Raw genomic sequence first — 17,303 nt, 5'->3', positions numbered from 1 at the left:
AACCCCATGGTGGCTCACAACCATCTGTAATGGGATCCAATGCCCTCTTCTGGCGTGTCTGAAGACAGCTACAGTGTGCTCACATACATAAAGTAAAAATAAATATTTAAAAGTGAGAGAAATGCAGCACTACACATAGGTCAAAAAAAATGTAAGCCATGTTTTTCTGGGGAAAAGTCTTCCTCAAGGGTAAGATAGACAGGGCATCTCAAGTTCTCCTTGATTCCTACGGCCATTCCTGGGTCATTTGACCATTTTTCCCCCTTAGAGGTGCTGTTGCAAACGTTTTGGTCAACCAAGTTGTTCCCAGCCAATGTTGGCAAGGTCTTTGTTTTCCTGGAGCGAAGCCACATGCTGTTTGTTTTAGGGCAACTCTGCTGTCGCACCAGCCTCGTGTTGCTAAGCAACTGCCCCTTTCCCTGGGTCACCTGGCACCTATTCCATTTCCCTGTCAGACATTTCCACCAGGTGCTTTTCTAGTCCTTGTGACAGAAGTACCTCATCTAAGGGTCAACTTAAGGCAAAAGAAGTTGAATCCGGGTCACAGCTCCAATGTCTGTCATGACAAGGGAAGGTGTTAAAAGCTGGGCTGTCCACAATTCGAGGTGACATCTTTCACATCTTGGTGGAGCAGGAGGTAGAGATTGGCAGACTAAGCCCAGGATGGTACATCTCCAAGGCCCGCCCTTGGCGACCTGCCTGCCAACGAGCCCCCAACCCAAAGGTTCCATGGCCCTCCTAAAACAGTGTCAGCAGCTGAGGACCAAGCATTCAAACATAGTTTGTAAGGGAAATTCACATTCAAAGCATAGCACATCTCTTAACTAGAGGTCCTACCACTGAGGTCAGAGTATCTGACCCTTGTCTGTCTTGGGAGTGGAAGTCTCTGGCTTTTTGACCAGTAGGAGCAGCGGTGCTTAGAGGTGATTCTGAAGTCAAGATGACTGGAAAACTTGCAGAACCATCATTCTGGGGTGTAGGATAGTGAGTTTGAGGCTAGTCTGGGCTACTTAGGAAGAATTTTTTCACATATATACACACACACACTTTTAAAACATGGTAAGTGCCAGGTTAAGGAGAGTGATTAATGGCCTTTTGAATTGTACGAGCATGAAACTTTTTAGACTGGTCGCAATCTTCCCACATCTTCTTTAGCTTGTCCTGCAGAGTTAATCCAAGTGCCACAGATGTCGATGATCTTGTAGGAGCACCCTCCCCTTGTGCCCCCCACCCCATTTGGCTGCTTGCTGGTTTGCTCTCAGACTGGTTTGCTGGTTTGCTGCTTAGACAATTTTCTTATGTGGCCTAAGGTCACCTGTCCAGGGAGTAGCCCCACCCATGGTGGGATGGGCCTTCCTACATTAGTACATAAATAAGCCCCACCCCCAAGACAGGCCACAGGGTAATGTGTCCCTTTCCAGGGATCCCCTGGCCCCAAGCTTGAGAATTTACCAAGGAATGGAGTTCTAGCAGAATGTTTTTCCTGCCTATTGTCTTGATGGAATAGTGCCAATATTGTTAAGAATTGTCTCTGGGGGTTTCCAAAATCTAGGCTTATGTACCAGGTATGGTGGGTGGCAAACCTTTAATGTCAGTACTGAGACGGCAGAGGCAGGCAAACATTTTATGTATTCAAGGCCAGTATAGTCTACAGAGTAAATTTCAGGGCACCCAGGATTACTTAGAGAGACCCCATCTCATAAAACAAAAGGCATAACTATGAAAGAGAGACACGGGTACTGTCTTAGGGTTTCTATTGCTTCGATCAAACACCAAGACCTCAAAGCAAGTTAGGATTTATTTGGCTTACACTTCCAGACCACAGTCCATCATGGAGGAAGTCAGGTCAGGAACTCAAGTCGTGCAGGAACCTGGAGGCAGGAGGTGATGCAGAGGCCATGGAGGGGTGCTGCTTACTGGCTTATTCCTCATGGCTTGCTCAGCCTGCCTTCTTATAGAACCAGCACCACCAGCCCAGGGTGTGGTACCACCCACAATGGGCTGGGCCCTCCCCTGTTGATCACTAATTGAGAGAATACTCTACAGCTGGATCTCTCTCGTGTCGGCATTTCCTCACCTGAGGCTTCTTTCTCTGTCATGACTCTAGTTTGTGTCAAGTTGGCACACAAAACCAGCCAGTATGCTAACCTATGAGAAACGTAACCATGGAAAGCCAGGCAGGAGTCAGGAGGATCATCTGAGATCCATGGGTGCTAATCCAAAAGGGCCATCTGAGAACAGTGGCACCATGTGGCAATGAGAAGTCACAGCAGTCTGAACCACTAGCTCCCCTTGCTGGGCGGCCTAGGGAGCCAACAACATCCTCACTTTTTGGGTTCCTGTGCCTGAGTGTTTGTTCCCTAGGTGGCATTTGCAAATGTGACCGATGTTGACCAGGCCTGGTGCAGTTAATCCAAGACAGTAAGATGGCTGAGGTCCCGGGATTAAGGTGGTCTGTGTGTCTGTCTTAAATCTGCTTCCTAATGTACTTTCCCACGTGCTTACCTTGAGATGACTTTGAGAGGAACTATGAAACTCAGTGTGGAAATTGGCATTTTGATGGTCTTTCGGGGAATACTGATTTACAAACTTGAAATACTTTCTAGGTCCTGTTTAGACTTTCTCTAAACAACCACTCCTTTCTGGTCATAGAAATGAATGTGCCTTCCGTTTGGATCTGGGTCCCCCTAAGGCCCATGTCTTTTTTTTTTTTTTTTAAGATTTATTCATTTATTTATATAAGTACACTGTAGCTGTCTTCAGACACACCAGAAGAGGGCATCGGATCTCTTTACAGATGGTTGTGAGCCACCACGTGGTTGCTGGGAATTGAACTCATGACCTCTGGAAGAGCAGTCGGGTGCTCTTAACCGCTGAGCCATCTCTCCAGCCCCAAGGCCCATGTCTTAAGGGCTCCCGGACCATGGCACAGTTGGGAGGCCATGAAACAAGATGGCGCCTAGTGAAATGTCCTGAGAGAATTCCTAGAATTCCAGCCCTTTCACGTTCCTCTCTTTGCTTCCTGCTTCCATGATACAAAAGGCCCCCTCTGTGCTCACACCACAATATACTGCCTCTATACAAGCCCAAACAAGTTGAAGACTTGGACACTCTAGTGGAGACCTTCTTTCTTGTGGGTTGACGACCTGATGTTTGTCTCAGTACCAGAAGGCGAGCACATTCCTCGCAGATTCTAAGTTTGTAGAAGCAAAGACAACACTGTTTACCACCGGGCCTCTGTTGCCTTGCACGGTGAAATCAAAGGATAATTTTTATACCAATTCCTTAACTTCAGATTCAGGAGAGTCCAGGAAGGAAGGGAGACACCCTTTGGTATCTGATGATGCATCGCTTCTAGCTAGTATCTGTAAGGTGGAAACGGGGTGCGAGTGTGAGCTTTGGTTTTGAGAGCAGGAAAAACAGGCTGCAGACTGGAGCTGAGACATCACTTGCTGTAGGCTGGCTGCTCGTGTGTGTTACCAACTGGGAGCTAGCCTCGAGGTTCAGGAACGCCACCATTTGGTTTCACATAACAAAAGCTTTACTTAGGACAACAGGAGAAGGAACAGATTCACAAAGCCTATTTTATTTTGCCACAGCTAACATCTCAGTAGACTTCATAACAGGTCTGGAGCAAAGCCCTGCCTTGATGTTCTCCCAGCCAGGACATCTTGTCACCCAGGCAGACACAGTCCTTCCAAAGGACCGTGAAGGAAGCTGAGCTGCTATGGCATAGGGTGAACCGGTCACCGAGAATTCTGGTGACGGAACAGAGCCCCATCTCTGTGTTAAGCACACTGCTGTGGGCTTGTGTACATTCACCCCAGGTGACTTAATGGCAGACGACAAAAACAGGCAATTCTTGTGGAGAGGGAGAGTATGCCTGGAACTCGGCCTCTACCAGAAAGGAATTCAGAGTGTTTCAAAGTGAAACTGCAGAGGGTTTCTAGGGTGAAGCTTAACCAGCCAACAGCCTTCATGATGCCGACGGGTACTGTTTGGTGAGCAGGGGAGTATGGGCAGGGAAGAGTTCTAATTCCTGCCTACTTAATCGCTACCTATCCTATGAAGTCTTGTCCCTGAACTGTGAAATAAGTTCCTAGTCAGTCATCTGGATGCCCTGAACAACGCACTCCAGGATACCTCTGATGACCCTTCTCCTTCGCTGTTTGAGAGGTGGGCAGTGGGAACGAGGGGCAAGGGCGGGGCCTTCCTCGTGCCCGAGTGTGGACTAGTTGAACACAGAGTAACGGTGACAGGATCCCTCCAGATGGAACAATCAGACTGAAATATCTACAAACTGGAATAAAATCAAACAAGAAAGGAACTCCAGATGGACTGGACACGAGCCACGGTGGGGCCCTGAAACCCTGTTTTGGGGGACAACGGAATGCGAGGAAATGAAGCCTCGCATTGTCTCCTCTTTCCTCCTTGGCTCACTCTTGCGTCCCTGTAAATCCTGGTAGCTGAAGTCACATGCAAGCAAAAAGCTGTCTGTGGTCAGCAGAGGTGCGCGTGGCACTCCTCGGCTTGTATATCCGAGAACTGTCTCTCCCCGCCTTTGTTCTGCTCTTTCTGCCTGTGCGTCCGTTTCCTACCGTTTCTTTTGCAGGGCTGGTAGTTCAGATATAATGCTATGGTGATCACAGCCATGCCGAGGGTGAAAATGATGATGATGAAGATGGTGGACGAGCTGATTCCCTCATGCAGGCCTGTGTGGGCACAGAAGACAGAACTGGGGACGGCGGGCTGAGGACAAGAAAGTCATCCCTCCTCAAGCCACCAAGCCCACATCTCACACTCACACCGGGGAGCATCTCTCCTCCCTCTATGCTGTGTGAGAACCCCAATCCCTGGGGGGCCTCTCTGCCGGAGCTGGCAGCTGGTGCAGCGGGTACCTTGGACAAGGACAGCGATGTCTTTGCTGACAGAGCCTAGGGAGTTGGTGGCTGTGCAGCTGTAAGTTCCTGTGTGGTTCTGGGTGGCCTTCTGAGGTACCTCAAGGTCAAAGGTCATCCCATTCCAGATACACACCAAAGCCGGGATGGGGTTTCCCTCTGGGATGCAGGCAAGCATCTGATCCATCCCTTCTACCCATATCTGGTTGCCAGGGCAGTCGGATTCCTGAAACCTTGGCTTGTCTGCAAGAGAGTCCCGCCAGGAGCCCAGTTCTAAGTCCCGTTCCTGTCTCATTTCCGTTCACAGCTCCTTCCCTATCAACCCAAATGCTGTCCCCTCATCCCAGCCCTGTCTTCCTCACACAGAAGAGAGTCAGCTCCCTCCCTGCCTTAACCAAAGCCTCTCATCCCTTCCTTACAGCGAAGGGTATGAGACGCAGCCTAGGTATTTCGGTGGACACAGGCTAAGTGATAACACAGCCTTGTCAGTGAGACCCAGCAGGCTTTCCCATTTTAGGTTCTCAATGGGCAAGGGGTGAATTCAGAAATAAGGATTTCCTTGTTTTCCAAAACACGAATTTTTTTTTTTTTCCCGGAGCTGGGGACTGAACCCAGGGCCTTGTGCTTGCTAGGCAAGCGCTCTACTACTGAGCTAATCCCCAGCCCCGCACATTTTGAAATTTTGGAATTTTGGAGGTTTCCCTCCTTAGTGTCAGCCTCAGCTGTCTCCTCTTATGCTATGTCTGCAGCCGCTGTTCTCAACCAACAGTGCCTGACCACAGGGACCCTGTTCCTTTCTGGGCTGCCTCTCCCTTGCTCCCACTCAGTTTCCTGAGGGCACGACAAGCTTGGTGTGAGTCATTTTCTTCTCCGGGTTTTTCCAACTGGAAAAGTGTGGCCCCTCTACTAACAAAGCCAACATCACTGGAAGGGAAACGAAGTATCTTCACTTTGTCCAGGGGGATAGACCCTCCACTCACATAACACATGAAGCTGGATCTTGGTGGTTTTGACCAGTCGCTGGCCCTGCACCACCAAAGAGGCCTCACAGGAGAGAGTCCGGCCATCATCTTCCTCCCTGGCAGTAAACCGAAGCCAGGCAGGCTCCCCGGGAGCAGAGAGGTTTAGGGATCCCTGGAGCCGAAGAGTAGGGCTGGGCGATGTTAGCACGTGACCTGAGCAGGTCACATTAACGTCTGTCCCTGCCTGTGGGTAAGCATCTTCTATCTCCAGGACTGGTGGAGGGAAACCTACAAAGAAAGGGAAAAGAGGAGTGGACACATATTCAAGCCTGGTGTGTACTTCGGTCCCCTTCTTGCTGGAGGTCTCCTTGAGTAGACGATGTCAGGAGACTCTTGGGATAATGTCACTGCTTCTAAAGGCTGAAGAGAGGAGACAACAAGGCAGCTTAAGAACTGGGAGCTTCTCTTCAACATTATAGCCTGGTCACATTAGGTCTTTCCTGTGAGGACAAGATGTCTCCTTATCGTGCAGATTTCTTACTCATTCAAATGCTTATTTTAGAATGAAGTTCAAGCACCTACAATTTCCCTATCAGTGGGACAAGTTAGGAACTGAAGGTGGAGGCCACGGAGAGCCAAAGTCCCATCAGGTCTCCAACCCAGCTCCACCAGAGAGAGGGAAGCTAATGCTCGCATGTGTAGACACCCAGTGGAGGTTAGCAAGGGGGAGTATTTGCACACCGTTCAGACACACTGCTATGCGACCTCCCCCTAGCAGAGACCCTGCAGGGAGAAGGGCGGGTCACTTACTGTAGACATGCACTGGTTTTCTTGCTTTCTGCTCCACAGGACCCACAGACACAAGGCAGGTCAGCTCCTGGTCACCGGTCTCCATGGCCTGAATGGTAGCACTGGCCCATGCTGCATCTCCTTTCCAGGAGGAGAAAGGGCTCAGCTCCTGGTCTTCCAGAAACATTCGGAAGACAGCTTCCTGGGCTGGGAACACCCTAACCACCTCACAGCTCATAGTCTCGGCCATCCCAACTTCCAGCAGTGAAGGCACCAAGATCTGGGGATTCTGAGAGAATTCTGCCAAGTAATTGGGAAAGAGAAAAGAGGAAAGCCATAGTCACGTGTCACATGGTGGGACACTGTGGAAGGGATCGGGGCTGATGGTGAACCAGAGGTGAGGCTCAGTCACCCTCACCCCTAAACCCTGAGGTAACAGAGTCCCAAAGGACAAAGCAGGCCCTGGGCTCCCTTCATGATGGGACCCTGACTCACCAAAGATCCGGAGTTGCTTGGTGGCTGAGCTGCCATGAAACAAACCCCCACCGTGTGGGCTCAGATCCAGTTCTGCTCGGCAGGAGAAATTGTGCCTGTCGTTCTCCCGCTGGGCTCTGACATTGACGGTGACCTCAGCTCTTTGGGACACCAAAGATAAACTCAGGAAGTCTTTCCTGTGCAGTTCTTGGTCACCCTGGAGGAGGGTAAGGGTGAGGCTCTGCAGGGGTGCCACACTAGGCACGTGACACTTCACTGTGAAGGCTTCATCAATGGCCACCCACTCAGGCTGCAGGTCCAGGATCACCTGCTCTGGTGGTTCTTTAAGACAAAAAGGCAGCCTTCATAAGAGCCACTCACCTCCAGAAGGACATGTCTCAGTGCAAAGTGACTGTGGCCCTTAAAGCCTCAGGGCATGAGATAGCCTTCCAGCTCTCTGTCCACTGAAGGTGGCCATGGCCAAGAATTGTGACAGCTAACAGGAAGTCCTCTGCTTTGATCATTCCTGCCATTCTGTAACATTTTATTTCTTTTCAGAGAGGTTTCAGCAGCTTGGGGTTTGGTCTTTAGCAGTACACAAAAACTACTACACCCTTCCCCACAGATCCCACTGATTTTTACCTTTGTGATCCCCGTAGGATCCAGTCCCAACACCTCAAAGCCTCTTTCCTGCTCTGTGGGAGCACAGCTCAGGGCCTCACCTTCTCTAACTGCCCCAGCTCAAAGGACTGCCCTCCCTGCACTACCTGGTTATCCTAAGAGCTGGCAGCAAATAACGCAACACTCATCTTACGCATGTCTGGTCACTCAGAGGCTGGCATTCTCACCATCTGATCCCTGTAAGGTCTGTGTGTCTCAAGGATGCCCCATGGCGCTGGAGAGATGGCTCAGTGGTGAAGAGCGCTGACTGCTCTTCCAGAGGTCCTGAGTTCAATTCCCAGCAACCACATGGTGGCTCACAACCATCTGTAATGAGATCCGATGACCTCTTCTGGTGTCTGAGGACAGCCACAGTGTACTCATATACATAAAATAAATCTTATTTAAAAAATGCCCCATGGCTTATGGTGTAAACTCGGAAGGCATCCTGTACAAAAGGGAAGGAATCCTAACAGTATGGTTGAATCTTTACTTGGTGTGTGTGTGTACGTGTGGGTAACTCTCTCCCCTAAGAAAACTTCCTAATTCTTCCTAAATAGGATGCCTTCCTGTCTCCCCATTTCTTTCTTCTTCTAAGCCCTCCACCGTACTCACGGTACATGGTGATGTCAAGTGCTGTGTCTTTCTGCACCCCCGCACAAGAGAAGAAGCATTGCAGCACAGAGTTCTCTGTGATGCCCTCCAGGAGGAACTCCTTCCACTGGGACCCTTTGCTTAGCTGGGTTTTCTTTAAGAAGGTCTCGATTCCACTGGGCCCGGGGTCTGGGCAAGTGGTACTGCAGTTGATGGTTAGGGAGTGTCCGAACTCTACCAGGGCCTGATTTGGATGAACAGACACCTGAAACAGCACTTCTGTGGTCCCTGAAAAGAAGCACACATGTCAAAAATGCTGGTGAGGACCAGGAGATCCGGAATGCACCAAGAAGCTAGAGAAGCGGGAACCTGCTGAGAATAACCAGGATCTGGGAGTCAGCCCTTGAATCACCGAGGGAGACCCTGATCCCACTCTCGCTCCTTTCCCTCCTGTCCTGTAGTCTCGCCACAGAATCTAAGGCGTTTCCAGGAGTCACACCCTGAAAAGCATTCTCTTTGTAAGCTTCTAGTGTATTTCTTCTGTAGCTGTCTGGGATCAGGGACTAAAGACCCTAATGGGGTCTTCCACTCCAAAGCAGTATTTCTCTCAAATGATAGGTAAGGGCTACCTTCTCCAGAATCACCTGGAACGGCTGTGAAACTGCAGACCCCAGATCCCACCTCAGACAGGGTGGCTACCAGCTAGCGGACACCTGAAGTATGCTTGAGAACAAAGCAAGCCTCTTGGGAATTCTTCTACACACAGGGCCGTGAGAACTACAGACCTCAGGGCAATTCCCACACTTACTGTAGACCACAGAATTTTCTCCCTCTTCTGAGATTGCCCCATTTTGCTCTGTGATGCTGATAAAATGAATTTGTTTCAATGTTTGCAAGTTTAGCCTATATTATGGTTTAGATCTTTTTTTTTTTCTTTTTTTCGGAGCTGGAGACCGAACCCAGGGCCTTGTGCTTGCTAGGCAAGCGCTCTACCACTGAGCTAAATCCCCAACCCCTATGGTTTAGATCTTAAGTGTCCTCAGAAGCCCATATGTTAAAAGCTTGTTGCCTGCCCGCTGTGGCACTACTGGGAGGCGGTATGACCTATAGAAGGCGGGGCCCAGTGAAAGGGCCCTGTATGTATGTCTTTGCACCAAGTGCATGTAGAAATTAGAAGATGTTGGACCCCCTGGAACAGAAGTGTGGGATGATTGTGAATGGCCATGCAGGTCCTGAGAACCAAGTCGAGGGTCTCTAAAAGAGCAACCATACTCTTAATGCCTGAACCGTCTCTCCATCCCCAAGAGAAATATTTTTGAGGAAATGAAAAAGGAGCTTGAGGATGTAACTACCCAGTTCATTGTTTGCTTAACGTGCACAAGGCCTGGGCTCAATCCCTATCACTTTATAAAACTGTCAGGGTGGTTGGGGTGTAGGCCTTTAGTCCCAGGAATTGGGAGGCAGAGGGAAGAGGACCTCTATGGGTTAGAGACCAACCTGGTCTACAGAGTAAGTTCCAGGACAGCCAGGGCTACACAGAGAAACCCTGTCTCAAAACAAATCAAAACAAAAACAGAAAACAAAACAAAAAACCCAGGGGGTTTTGAAAAATTTGTTAGTATATGTGTGTACACACACACATATTTAAATCACTTATCATTATGTGTGTATGAGAGAGGGTGAGAGACAGACAGACAGAGAGAGACAGAGATGAGGAAGAAACAGGGCGAGTGAAAAGTCCGGTAGAGAAGACACATTCCCTTTGGAGAGTGCCAAGGCTCTGACACTCTATTAATCTGGGATACATTAATAATTAAATGTAAGGATTCTGTGTCCTAAGTGTCTCTCCCACGGGTCCAGATGAAGGGTGTCAGCCTGCTTCGGATTCCCACCCGTCTTGAGTCCTTTCTCTGTTGCCAAGATAAAGTAACCTGACAAAAGCAATGAAGGGGAGAGGTTTTCATTTCCCCTCACAGTTCAAGAAAGGATCTCTTCTCATCGCCAGAGGGAGGTCAAGGGAGGAGGAGCCCAAGGAGCGGCACGCGCATCTCCTATCAGGAGCACGAATGTGTGAGCTCAGGTCATTTTCTCCTTCAGCCCTGGCTACACTGGAACTGCTCTGCAGACCAGGCCAGCCTCAAACCCACAGAGTCAGCTGAGACTAACCATCACCACCCCATCCCCTGCCGTGTGATCACGCCTGTGTGTCCTGGGACAGAGTGGCTAAAGACACTTGTCTTGATACCTCACCTGGACAAGGGATCAAGGCCAGCAGCGTCCAGATACCCAACAGAAGCATTTTCATTCTTGGGAGAAAGTCCAAAAGCTGGGGAAAAGGAAAGAAAGAAGTGCTAGAGAGATATTGCTTCATTAAATTCCCATAATAACTTACGTGTATGAGTGATTTCCTTGTTTGTGTTCCTGGTGCCAGTGGGGATGCAGTGTTGAGTACCCTGTGACTGGAGGTATGGAAGACGGTGATCAACCATGGCGGCTCGGGGAGTCCAACTCCAGTCCTCTGCAAGAGCAACCGTGCTCCTTTTTTTTTTTTTTTTTTACCGGAGCTGGGGACCGAACCCAGGGCCTTGCGCTTGCTAGGCAAGCGCTCTACCACTGAGCTAAATCCCCAACCCCGCAACCGGTGCTCTTAACCTCCGCGCCAGCACTCCAACCTGCAGACTAGTTTTATAGAGATGTGTAAAGGGAGCCATTTGCTGAAGTTCCTGCCTACAGACAAGCACCTGAGGTGGAAGCGGGAGGATCAGGAGTTCAGGAGTTCAAGGTCATCCTCCTTTATTGTCCTTGGAGAGCTGGAGTTCAGCCTGGGCTGCATGAGATTTCATCTCAAAAAAGAAAAGGACTAGAACACACACACACACACACACACATGCATGTTCCTACACATATACACATACATGAAAGATAAACCTCACTAGAGCAAGACCCTCAGTATGGTGTATTGAAAGCTTCCTGCATCCAACCGATTAAGTTTGGTTCTTGCTCAAGGACAGGGAAGACATGAGGAGGACCGGAATGTTTGATCACGGTTTCCCGTGGGGCTGTACTGTACATATCCTTTTACGAGTCTGTCTTGTCAAAAAGAAAGAGTGTGTCAGCAGGGAACCATGAAACATGGTGATGGGGAGAAGAAATCTGGCAGCGTGCAGTTGGCCGCGTTCAGTGCAGAGTGACCCCAAACCCAGCAAACACAGTTGCTGGAAGCTCGCTCTCTGATGTAAGGGAGAAAATGTTTCTACCTGGCCCAGTTAGAACGTCTGGGAAACATCTCTCAAAACCAGTGTCTCTCCCTGATCCACCACCACATCCAACAAGCAAATGCTTCCCCTTGGGCTGGCTCCAGCTTCTGTCTTCCCGGTCCCTGCTTGGGTCACCTGTCCTTGTTCTGTATCTTTTCATTCAAACAAAACAAAGACCCCCATCTAAACTAACTTCAAAAAGTTTCCTCTGTTTCCGTTTCCTCCCCTCTTTATCTGTTTCCCCCTCGGAGCACAAGTGAGGCTTCTGGGGTCCGAGTAGGCGCTACTCTCAGCCTCATCTCCAGCCTGGAAGGAGCATTCTTGCTTTGTTGTGGTTCGAGGGTTGTTCCGTTTGTTTTATTTCGGTCTTTTTTTGTATGCGTGTAACAGGCATATCAAAAGCAATACTTCCAAGTGAATGTTACTTTTCCAAAATAACCACTTTAAACTGGGCAAGGTGAAGCACTTCTTTAGTGCTAGCACTTGGAGGTAGGAGTCAGGGGGCAGAGGAGGCAGAGGCAGGGGGAGCAGGGGGAGCAGGAGGTAGGGGGTAGGGTGGGCAGGGGCAGGGGCAGGGGCAGAGGCAGGGGGAGTAAGGGGGAAGAGCAGGAAGGAGGGAGGGTAGAGGGAGGGGGGCAGGGACAGGTGCAGGGGCAGGTGGATCTCTATGAATTCATGGGCAGCCTATCTACAAACTGAGTTCCAAGCCAGCTAAGGCTACAGAGAACCTGTCTAAACAAACAAACAAACAAACAAACAAACAAACAAACCACATTTTTTGAGAAGCTGTGAGTTTATTCCAGAGGTGAATAATGGTATACCATTATTCAAAATTCTGTTGGAAGTGACTTGTAACTGGCTTTAAAATTACACAAGAAAAATAATTTTGTCAAATTATCCTTTTACTTTTGTGTACAAAAAACAAAAAGAAAATATTAGTCACAGGAGTTCCTAAACTTAGTGCCAGTGACTTACAGCTCTTTCCTAAGAGCTGCCATTACTTAAGGAAAAATACCTTAACCAGACTCTGTGGGGATTTCCAGTGCAAGCTGGGTAACGACTCTGAGAGACAGATGGTATCCATGCGTTTTTGTAAACTTACTGTTGAGTATGCCAGGCTCTCAGTAACATGGGGAAGAAACTGCCAGGTGCTGCTGGGACACACCTTTAATCCCAGCACTCGAAAGGCAGAGGTGGGGGGCTTTCTCTGAGTTCGAGGCCAGCCTGGTCTAGAGAGCAAGTTCCAGGACAACTACGGCCATGGGGAAGAAGCACCTTTATCCTGTAGCAAGGCATTCCTTGACATTTGGTAGGAGAGCCAAATGTAAAAGGATATCTTCACTAAATGCTGTCTGTGATGCAAGGTGAGATCTGAGGATGTTCCTCAGGGGCAGAGTGCTCACCCACCATGCACTGCATTCACACTGGTGAATGTTGGGAGGAAGACGTTCTAAATAGTTTGTGAGCTTTCCATAAGATGTAGACAATATTGGTTGGGCATGTGGATGACCTGAGTTCAAAATCCCAGCAGCCAAATAAAAATCCGTCCTGAGAAGGGCCGGGGATGTCAGCAGCCCTGCTGGTCAGCAGCCCAGGTTGAGTGAGAGACGTTGGCTCAAAGAAACAGCTACTGTTCCTGCAGTCTCTGGTTGGTTGTCCTGCAAACTGGTTGGTTTTCCTTGTGGTGGCTATTAGTATATATCTGTGCCCTTAAGCAGGCACAAGAAAGGAGGGAAGAGTGAGGGTTCTTTTCGGTCATCGCCCCTCACCCCTCCCTCATTTCCACACCTGTGTCCTTTCCTTCCCCCACTCCCACCCCCACTCCCCGCTTCTTTCTTTCGAGACAGGATCTTGCTCTACAACCCAGGCCAATCCGAATTTATCCTAGGCTGACCTTGAACTCACAGCCCTCCTGACTCAGTTTGTCAAATACTGGGTTAAAGGCTAATGCCACCACACCAGGTTCCCAGACACTGTGCACTCTGCTGTGCCACACCCTCCTCCCATCTGCCTGTCATACCCACAGCTCTAATCCTTCATCATTGCTGTCAGCACACTTAGGACCTGACTCTGAAACATGAGGTTTTATCCACGTTTTGTTGAGGAAGAAAGCAGCAACTTTAGGACAAACTAACTTTGAATCTGTTTAAATTCCTTGAGTTTATTCTGTAGATCACACCCCAAATTGGAGAACTTAAACTGTGTTTTTCTTTGGCTTTGTTATTTCGAGACAAAGTCTTGTGTGGCTCAGGCTGGCTGGCCTTGAACTTGCTTTGTAGGTGTGGATGACTTTAAACTCCTGATCCTCCTACCTCTCCCTAATGCTGGGACTACAGGAGTGCAACACCAGGACCACCTAGGATTGAACTATTAGAAAGTTTAGGCCCACGCTCCAGACCCTTGGAGACTGGCTGTGGAACAGGACCTAACCCCGATGTACAGCTTCAGCCACATTATATGCTCTGGGTGTTGGGTTCTCGCAGTCCGCTTGTATTCAAGGGTTCTTGCGGTTTCTCCAAAGCAGGAGCCACACTCTACCCTTTGCCTCTCTGCCTGGGAGTCACCCCCTCCTTCCTCTTTTTGCTCTCTGTTCTTATCTTGTGAGGTCTACCCACCCTGGATACTCTCTGTTCAACCCTTAGCACCCACAACGTCAATCCACAAGACCGTTTCCTTTTCCTATCGTATGCATCAACTCTAACACGGGTGGCCAGGCCCTCCCTTAAGTGCTACCAAGGAGAAAACCTAAATACCACACCTCCCCACACACGCAGTTTCATTTGTTCTCAATTAACTTAAAAACCACTCATTGTGAACACCACACAGCGTAGCAATGCAGTGTTGGTCTCCCAGTAGCTCTGCCATAGATTGCGATGGACCGTGTGAGTTGAGAAGGACTGCCTGGGTGCTTTTTTTTTTTTTCATCCTGAAGACTGTTTCTACTGAAAACACTCTTCACTCCAGCCCTGGATGGGTGATTGGAAAGGATAAACAGCCCTGCCTCTGTCTTCAGACACTGTTGCATGTAGATATATGGGACCATTTGAAAACACTTGGATCCAAAAGGATAATACAGGGTTAAGTTGACCTAGAGCCCATCCCCCCCCTTTTTTCCCCCCCCGGAGCTGGGGCCCATCCCCTTTTAAAGTCACCTAGAACAGCAGTGGCTTCAATCATCAGGCCATGAGATTAGCAAAAGGCGGGGGCGGGGGGCAGCACAACCTAACCCTGAGTCCTGGAAGGTCCTGACTTTGTCACAGAAAACATGACCACCACCATCAGCCAGCTCTGAGTTGAGAAACATCTTTGGCCACTTAATAAAGATCTCTCTTGACAATGGTTTGTGGTGGTGGTGGTGGTAGTGGTAGTTGGGGGTATGTGGTGGTGGTGGTGGTGGTGGTGGTGGCGGCGGCGGCGGCGGTGGCGGTGGCGGTAGCATGCCAGGAACATTTTTCCAAAATTCCTAGGCTGTGTGCCTCTTCCCCGGACTACTAACACCATGAAGGAAGGGCTCCGTGTTTTATTCACTGATGGGTTCCTACAGACTTTCCGGAATGGTTATAGCAATTACCAATGGTGGAACCAAAGAAAATGCAAATACTTGAGGGAGCAAACACTTGGATGGGGGAACGAAAGGCCAGCCTTTGCTGGTAAGGAGGTTCCTTCTAGCTGGGAAAGTGTCGAGCATACAGCTGAGCCTGAAGGCATTTAAAAGCAGTATTTAAAACATTTGAAAACAGATGGGAAACAAATACTTGCAGGCGTGTGGGCGAACCCCCCCCCCCCCCCCCCCCCCGCCACCAGCGGAACCTCTCCTGGATTTCACAAACCGACATAAACCCAAGGAAACCAAATAGGACCCAAATCCTCACTGAGTCGGAGCGGTCTGCTTGTCCCTTCTGTCTCACTGACGGCTCCTCTTCGATGCTTGGGGACCTCAGACTGAACAGCGACGTCGCACCGCGCTGGAAACCGCCACGTGCTCCAACCGTTGAGTCCGCGCACCTGCAAGGGGCGCTGTGTGGCGCTGTGCGCCAGTGCTGCGCCGAGAAGTCCCCTGATCTGCCCAGAAACTCGTGACGCTCACTCAGCCTCTCAATAGGATTGGCTGAGAGGAGAAGCGTGGCTAAGTAGCTTAAAATGATTAAAAGAGCTGAGAAGCCATCTCCTGCTTCTAAGGGAGTGCGGATTTGACTCTGGACAGTCGCTACTGAGCGAGGCTTGGTGGTGCAGACCCATAACCCTTGCTTGTGGGAGCTGGTGGCAAGAGAAATATAAATACAAGTTCATCCCTTGATACTTGGGCTATTGCTAGGTGGGGACAGATAGTAAAGTAAAAACCATGCCACACTAAGCGGTTTAGACGGGCTTTTCCAAAAGTTATCGGTTTTTAGACTATGTAGAGCGGTGGAGCGCTTTACAGGAAAGTCTGCGGTCACTCGATACAAAGCAGAGCTGCTTGCGAAGTCGGGATGGAGGGGAAGGTGGAAGTGCCTCGTTCTACTCTCCTATCTCAAACTCAGCTCAGAGTTCCTGAGACAGTTCTGAGAAGCCCGGAGAGCCACATTCTGAAGTCCCCTGATGAATATATAACTGAGGGCACTTGGGTTAGTGGGTGGAAGTGTTCTGATTTGCTTTCTGGTGGTGGTGGTGGTGGTGGTGGTGGTGGTGGTGGTGGTGGTGGTGGTGGTGGTGATGCCAAGGAGGATTGGCTAGGGTGGTCCATGCAGGGAAGCCAGTTGGACAGGGTGGAAGACATATGCTGAGGATCTAGGAAAGATTTGGTAAAACACAGAAATCAGTAATTCAGAATGCTGAGGGGTGGGGGTGGAAGATGACTGTAGATACCGCGTTAAGCTGTCCTCACCACACCTTTTACCCCCATCATGGGCTCTAACCCTTCCAAATCATAAGGCAAATTAAAATGGTTTTGTTTGTTTTTAAAAATTCATTTATTGGGGGTTGGGGATTTAGCTCAGCGGTAGAGCGCTTGCCTAGCGAGCGCAAGGCCCTGGGTTCGGTTCCCAGCTCCGGAAAAAAAAAATTCATTTATTTTTTTATTTATGAGTACACTGTAGCTATCTTCAGACACAACCAGAAGAGGGCATTGGATCTCATTACAGATGGTTGTGAGCCACCATATAGGTGCTGGGAATTGAACTCAGGACCTCTGGAAGAGCAACCACTGAGCCATCTCTCCAGTCATGTTTGTTTATTTGTTCATTTGTTTGTTTTTAAGACATGGTTTCTTTGTGTAACAGTCTTGGCTGTCCTGGAACTGCTTCATAGACCAGGCAGGCCTTGAGCTCACAGAGCTGTCTCCTGAGTGCTCAGACCAAAAGCCTGCACCGCCACACCCAGTTTGCTTTCTTTTCTAAATTGCTTTGGTCATCACATTTTGTCACATTATCCGGAAAAAGTAACCAATACAATCAGAAAGCAGCCTTGAGTTCTGAGTCCCATCCCTGCAGCATCCTTTTTAATGACAGTGCAACACTGTTTCATGCGTGTTATCCGATTCTCCATTGTCAAACACTGATGCTGTTACAGGACATAAGGAAAACATAACAGCAAGCCTTGGCTCTACACAACAGCAAGTCAGACTTGGCTGACCCTGCAGGAGATTCACTGGCCGGTACACTCATGCTTAGCTGTCATGCTCTTTGAGC

At 49.3% G+C, this 17,303-nt stretch overlaps 1 protein-coding gene across 1 annotated transcript; it reads right to left on the bottom strand.

The window, feature by feature from the left end:
* Window positions 1-3,566: 3,566 nt before the first annotated feature.
* Window positions 3,567-15,578, bottom strand: Tcam1 (testicular cell adhesion molecule 1). Its single transcript, NM_021673.2, has 8 exons — window positions 15,507-15,578; window positions 10,628-10,703; window positions 8,399-8,665; window positions 7,145-7,465; window positions 6,671-6,949; window positions 5,879-6,148; window positions 4,899-5,141; window positions 3,567-4,712 (listed from the first exon to the last, which is right to left on the bottom strand). Exons 2-8 carry the CDS (start codon window positions 10,680-10,682, stop codon window positions 4,501-4,503), a joined length of 1,647 nt encoding a protein of 548 aa, NP_067705.1. The 5' UTR covers window positions 10,683-10,703; window positions 15,507-15,578; the 3' UTR covers window positions 3,567-4,500.
* Between the last annotated feature and the right edge of the window lie 1,725 nt (window positions 15,579-17,303).

Source organism: Rattus norvegicus, chromosome 10 (assembly GCF_036323735.1).
Source record: "Rattus norvegicus strain BN/NHsdMcwi chromosome 10, GRCr8, whole genome shotgun sequence".
NCBI classification, from domain to species: Eukaryota; Metazoa; Chordata; class Mammalia; order Rodentia; family Muridae; genus Rattus; species Rattus norvegicus.
Note: the sequence above shows the minus strand (reverse complement) of the source record. Positions and strands in the feature narration are given on the sequence as shown.

Bases quoted from the DNA above. Each gene is read 5' to 3' on its own strand.
- Tcam1 (NM_021673.2), bottom strand. From the start codon at position 10,682: ATGAAAATGCTTCTGTTGGGTATCTGGACGCTGCTGGCCTTGATCCCT. The intron at 7,466-8,398 runs GTGAGTACGGTG...TTTGTCTTAAAG, and splicing joins ACTTGACATCACCATGTACC to AACCACCAGAGCAGGTGATC. The intron at 5,142-5,878 runs GTGAGTGGAGGG...ACTCTCTTGCAG, and splicing joins GATCCAGCTTCATGTGTTAT to ACAAGCCAAGGTTTCAGGAA.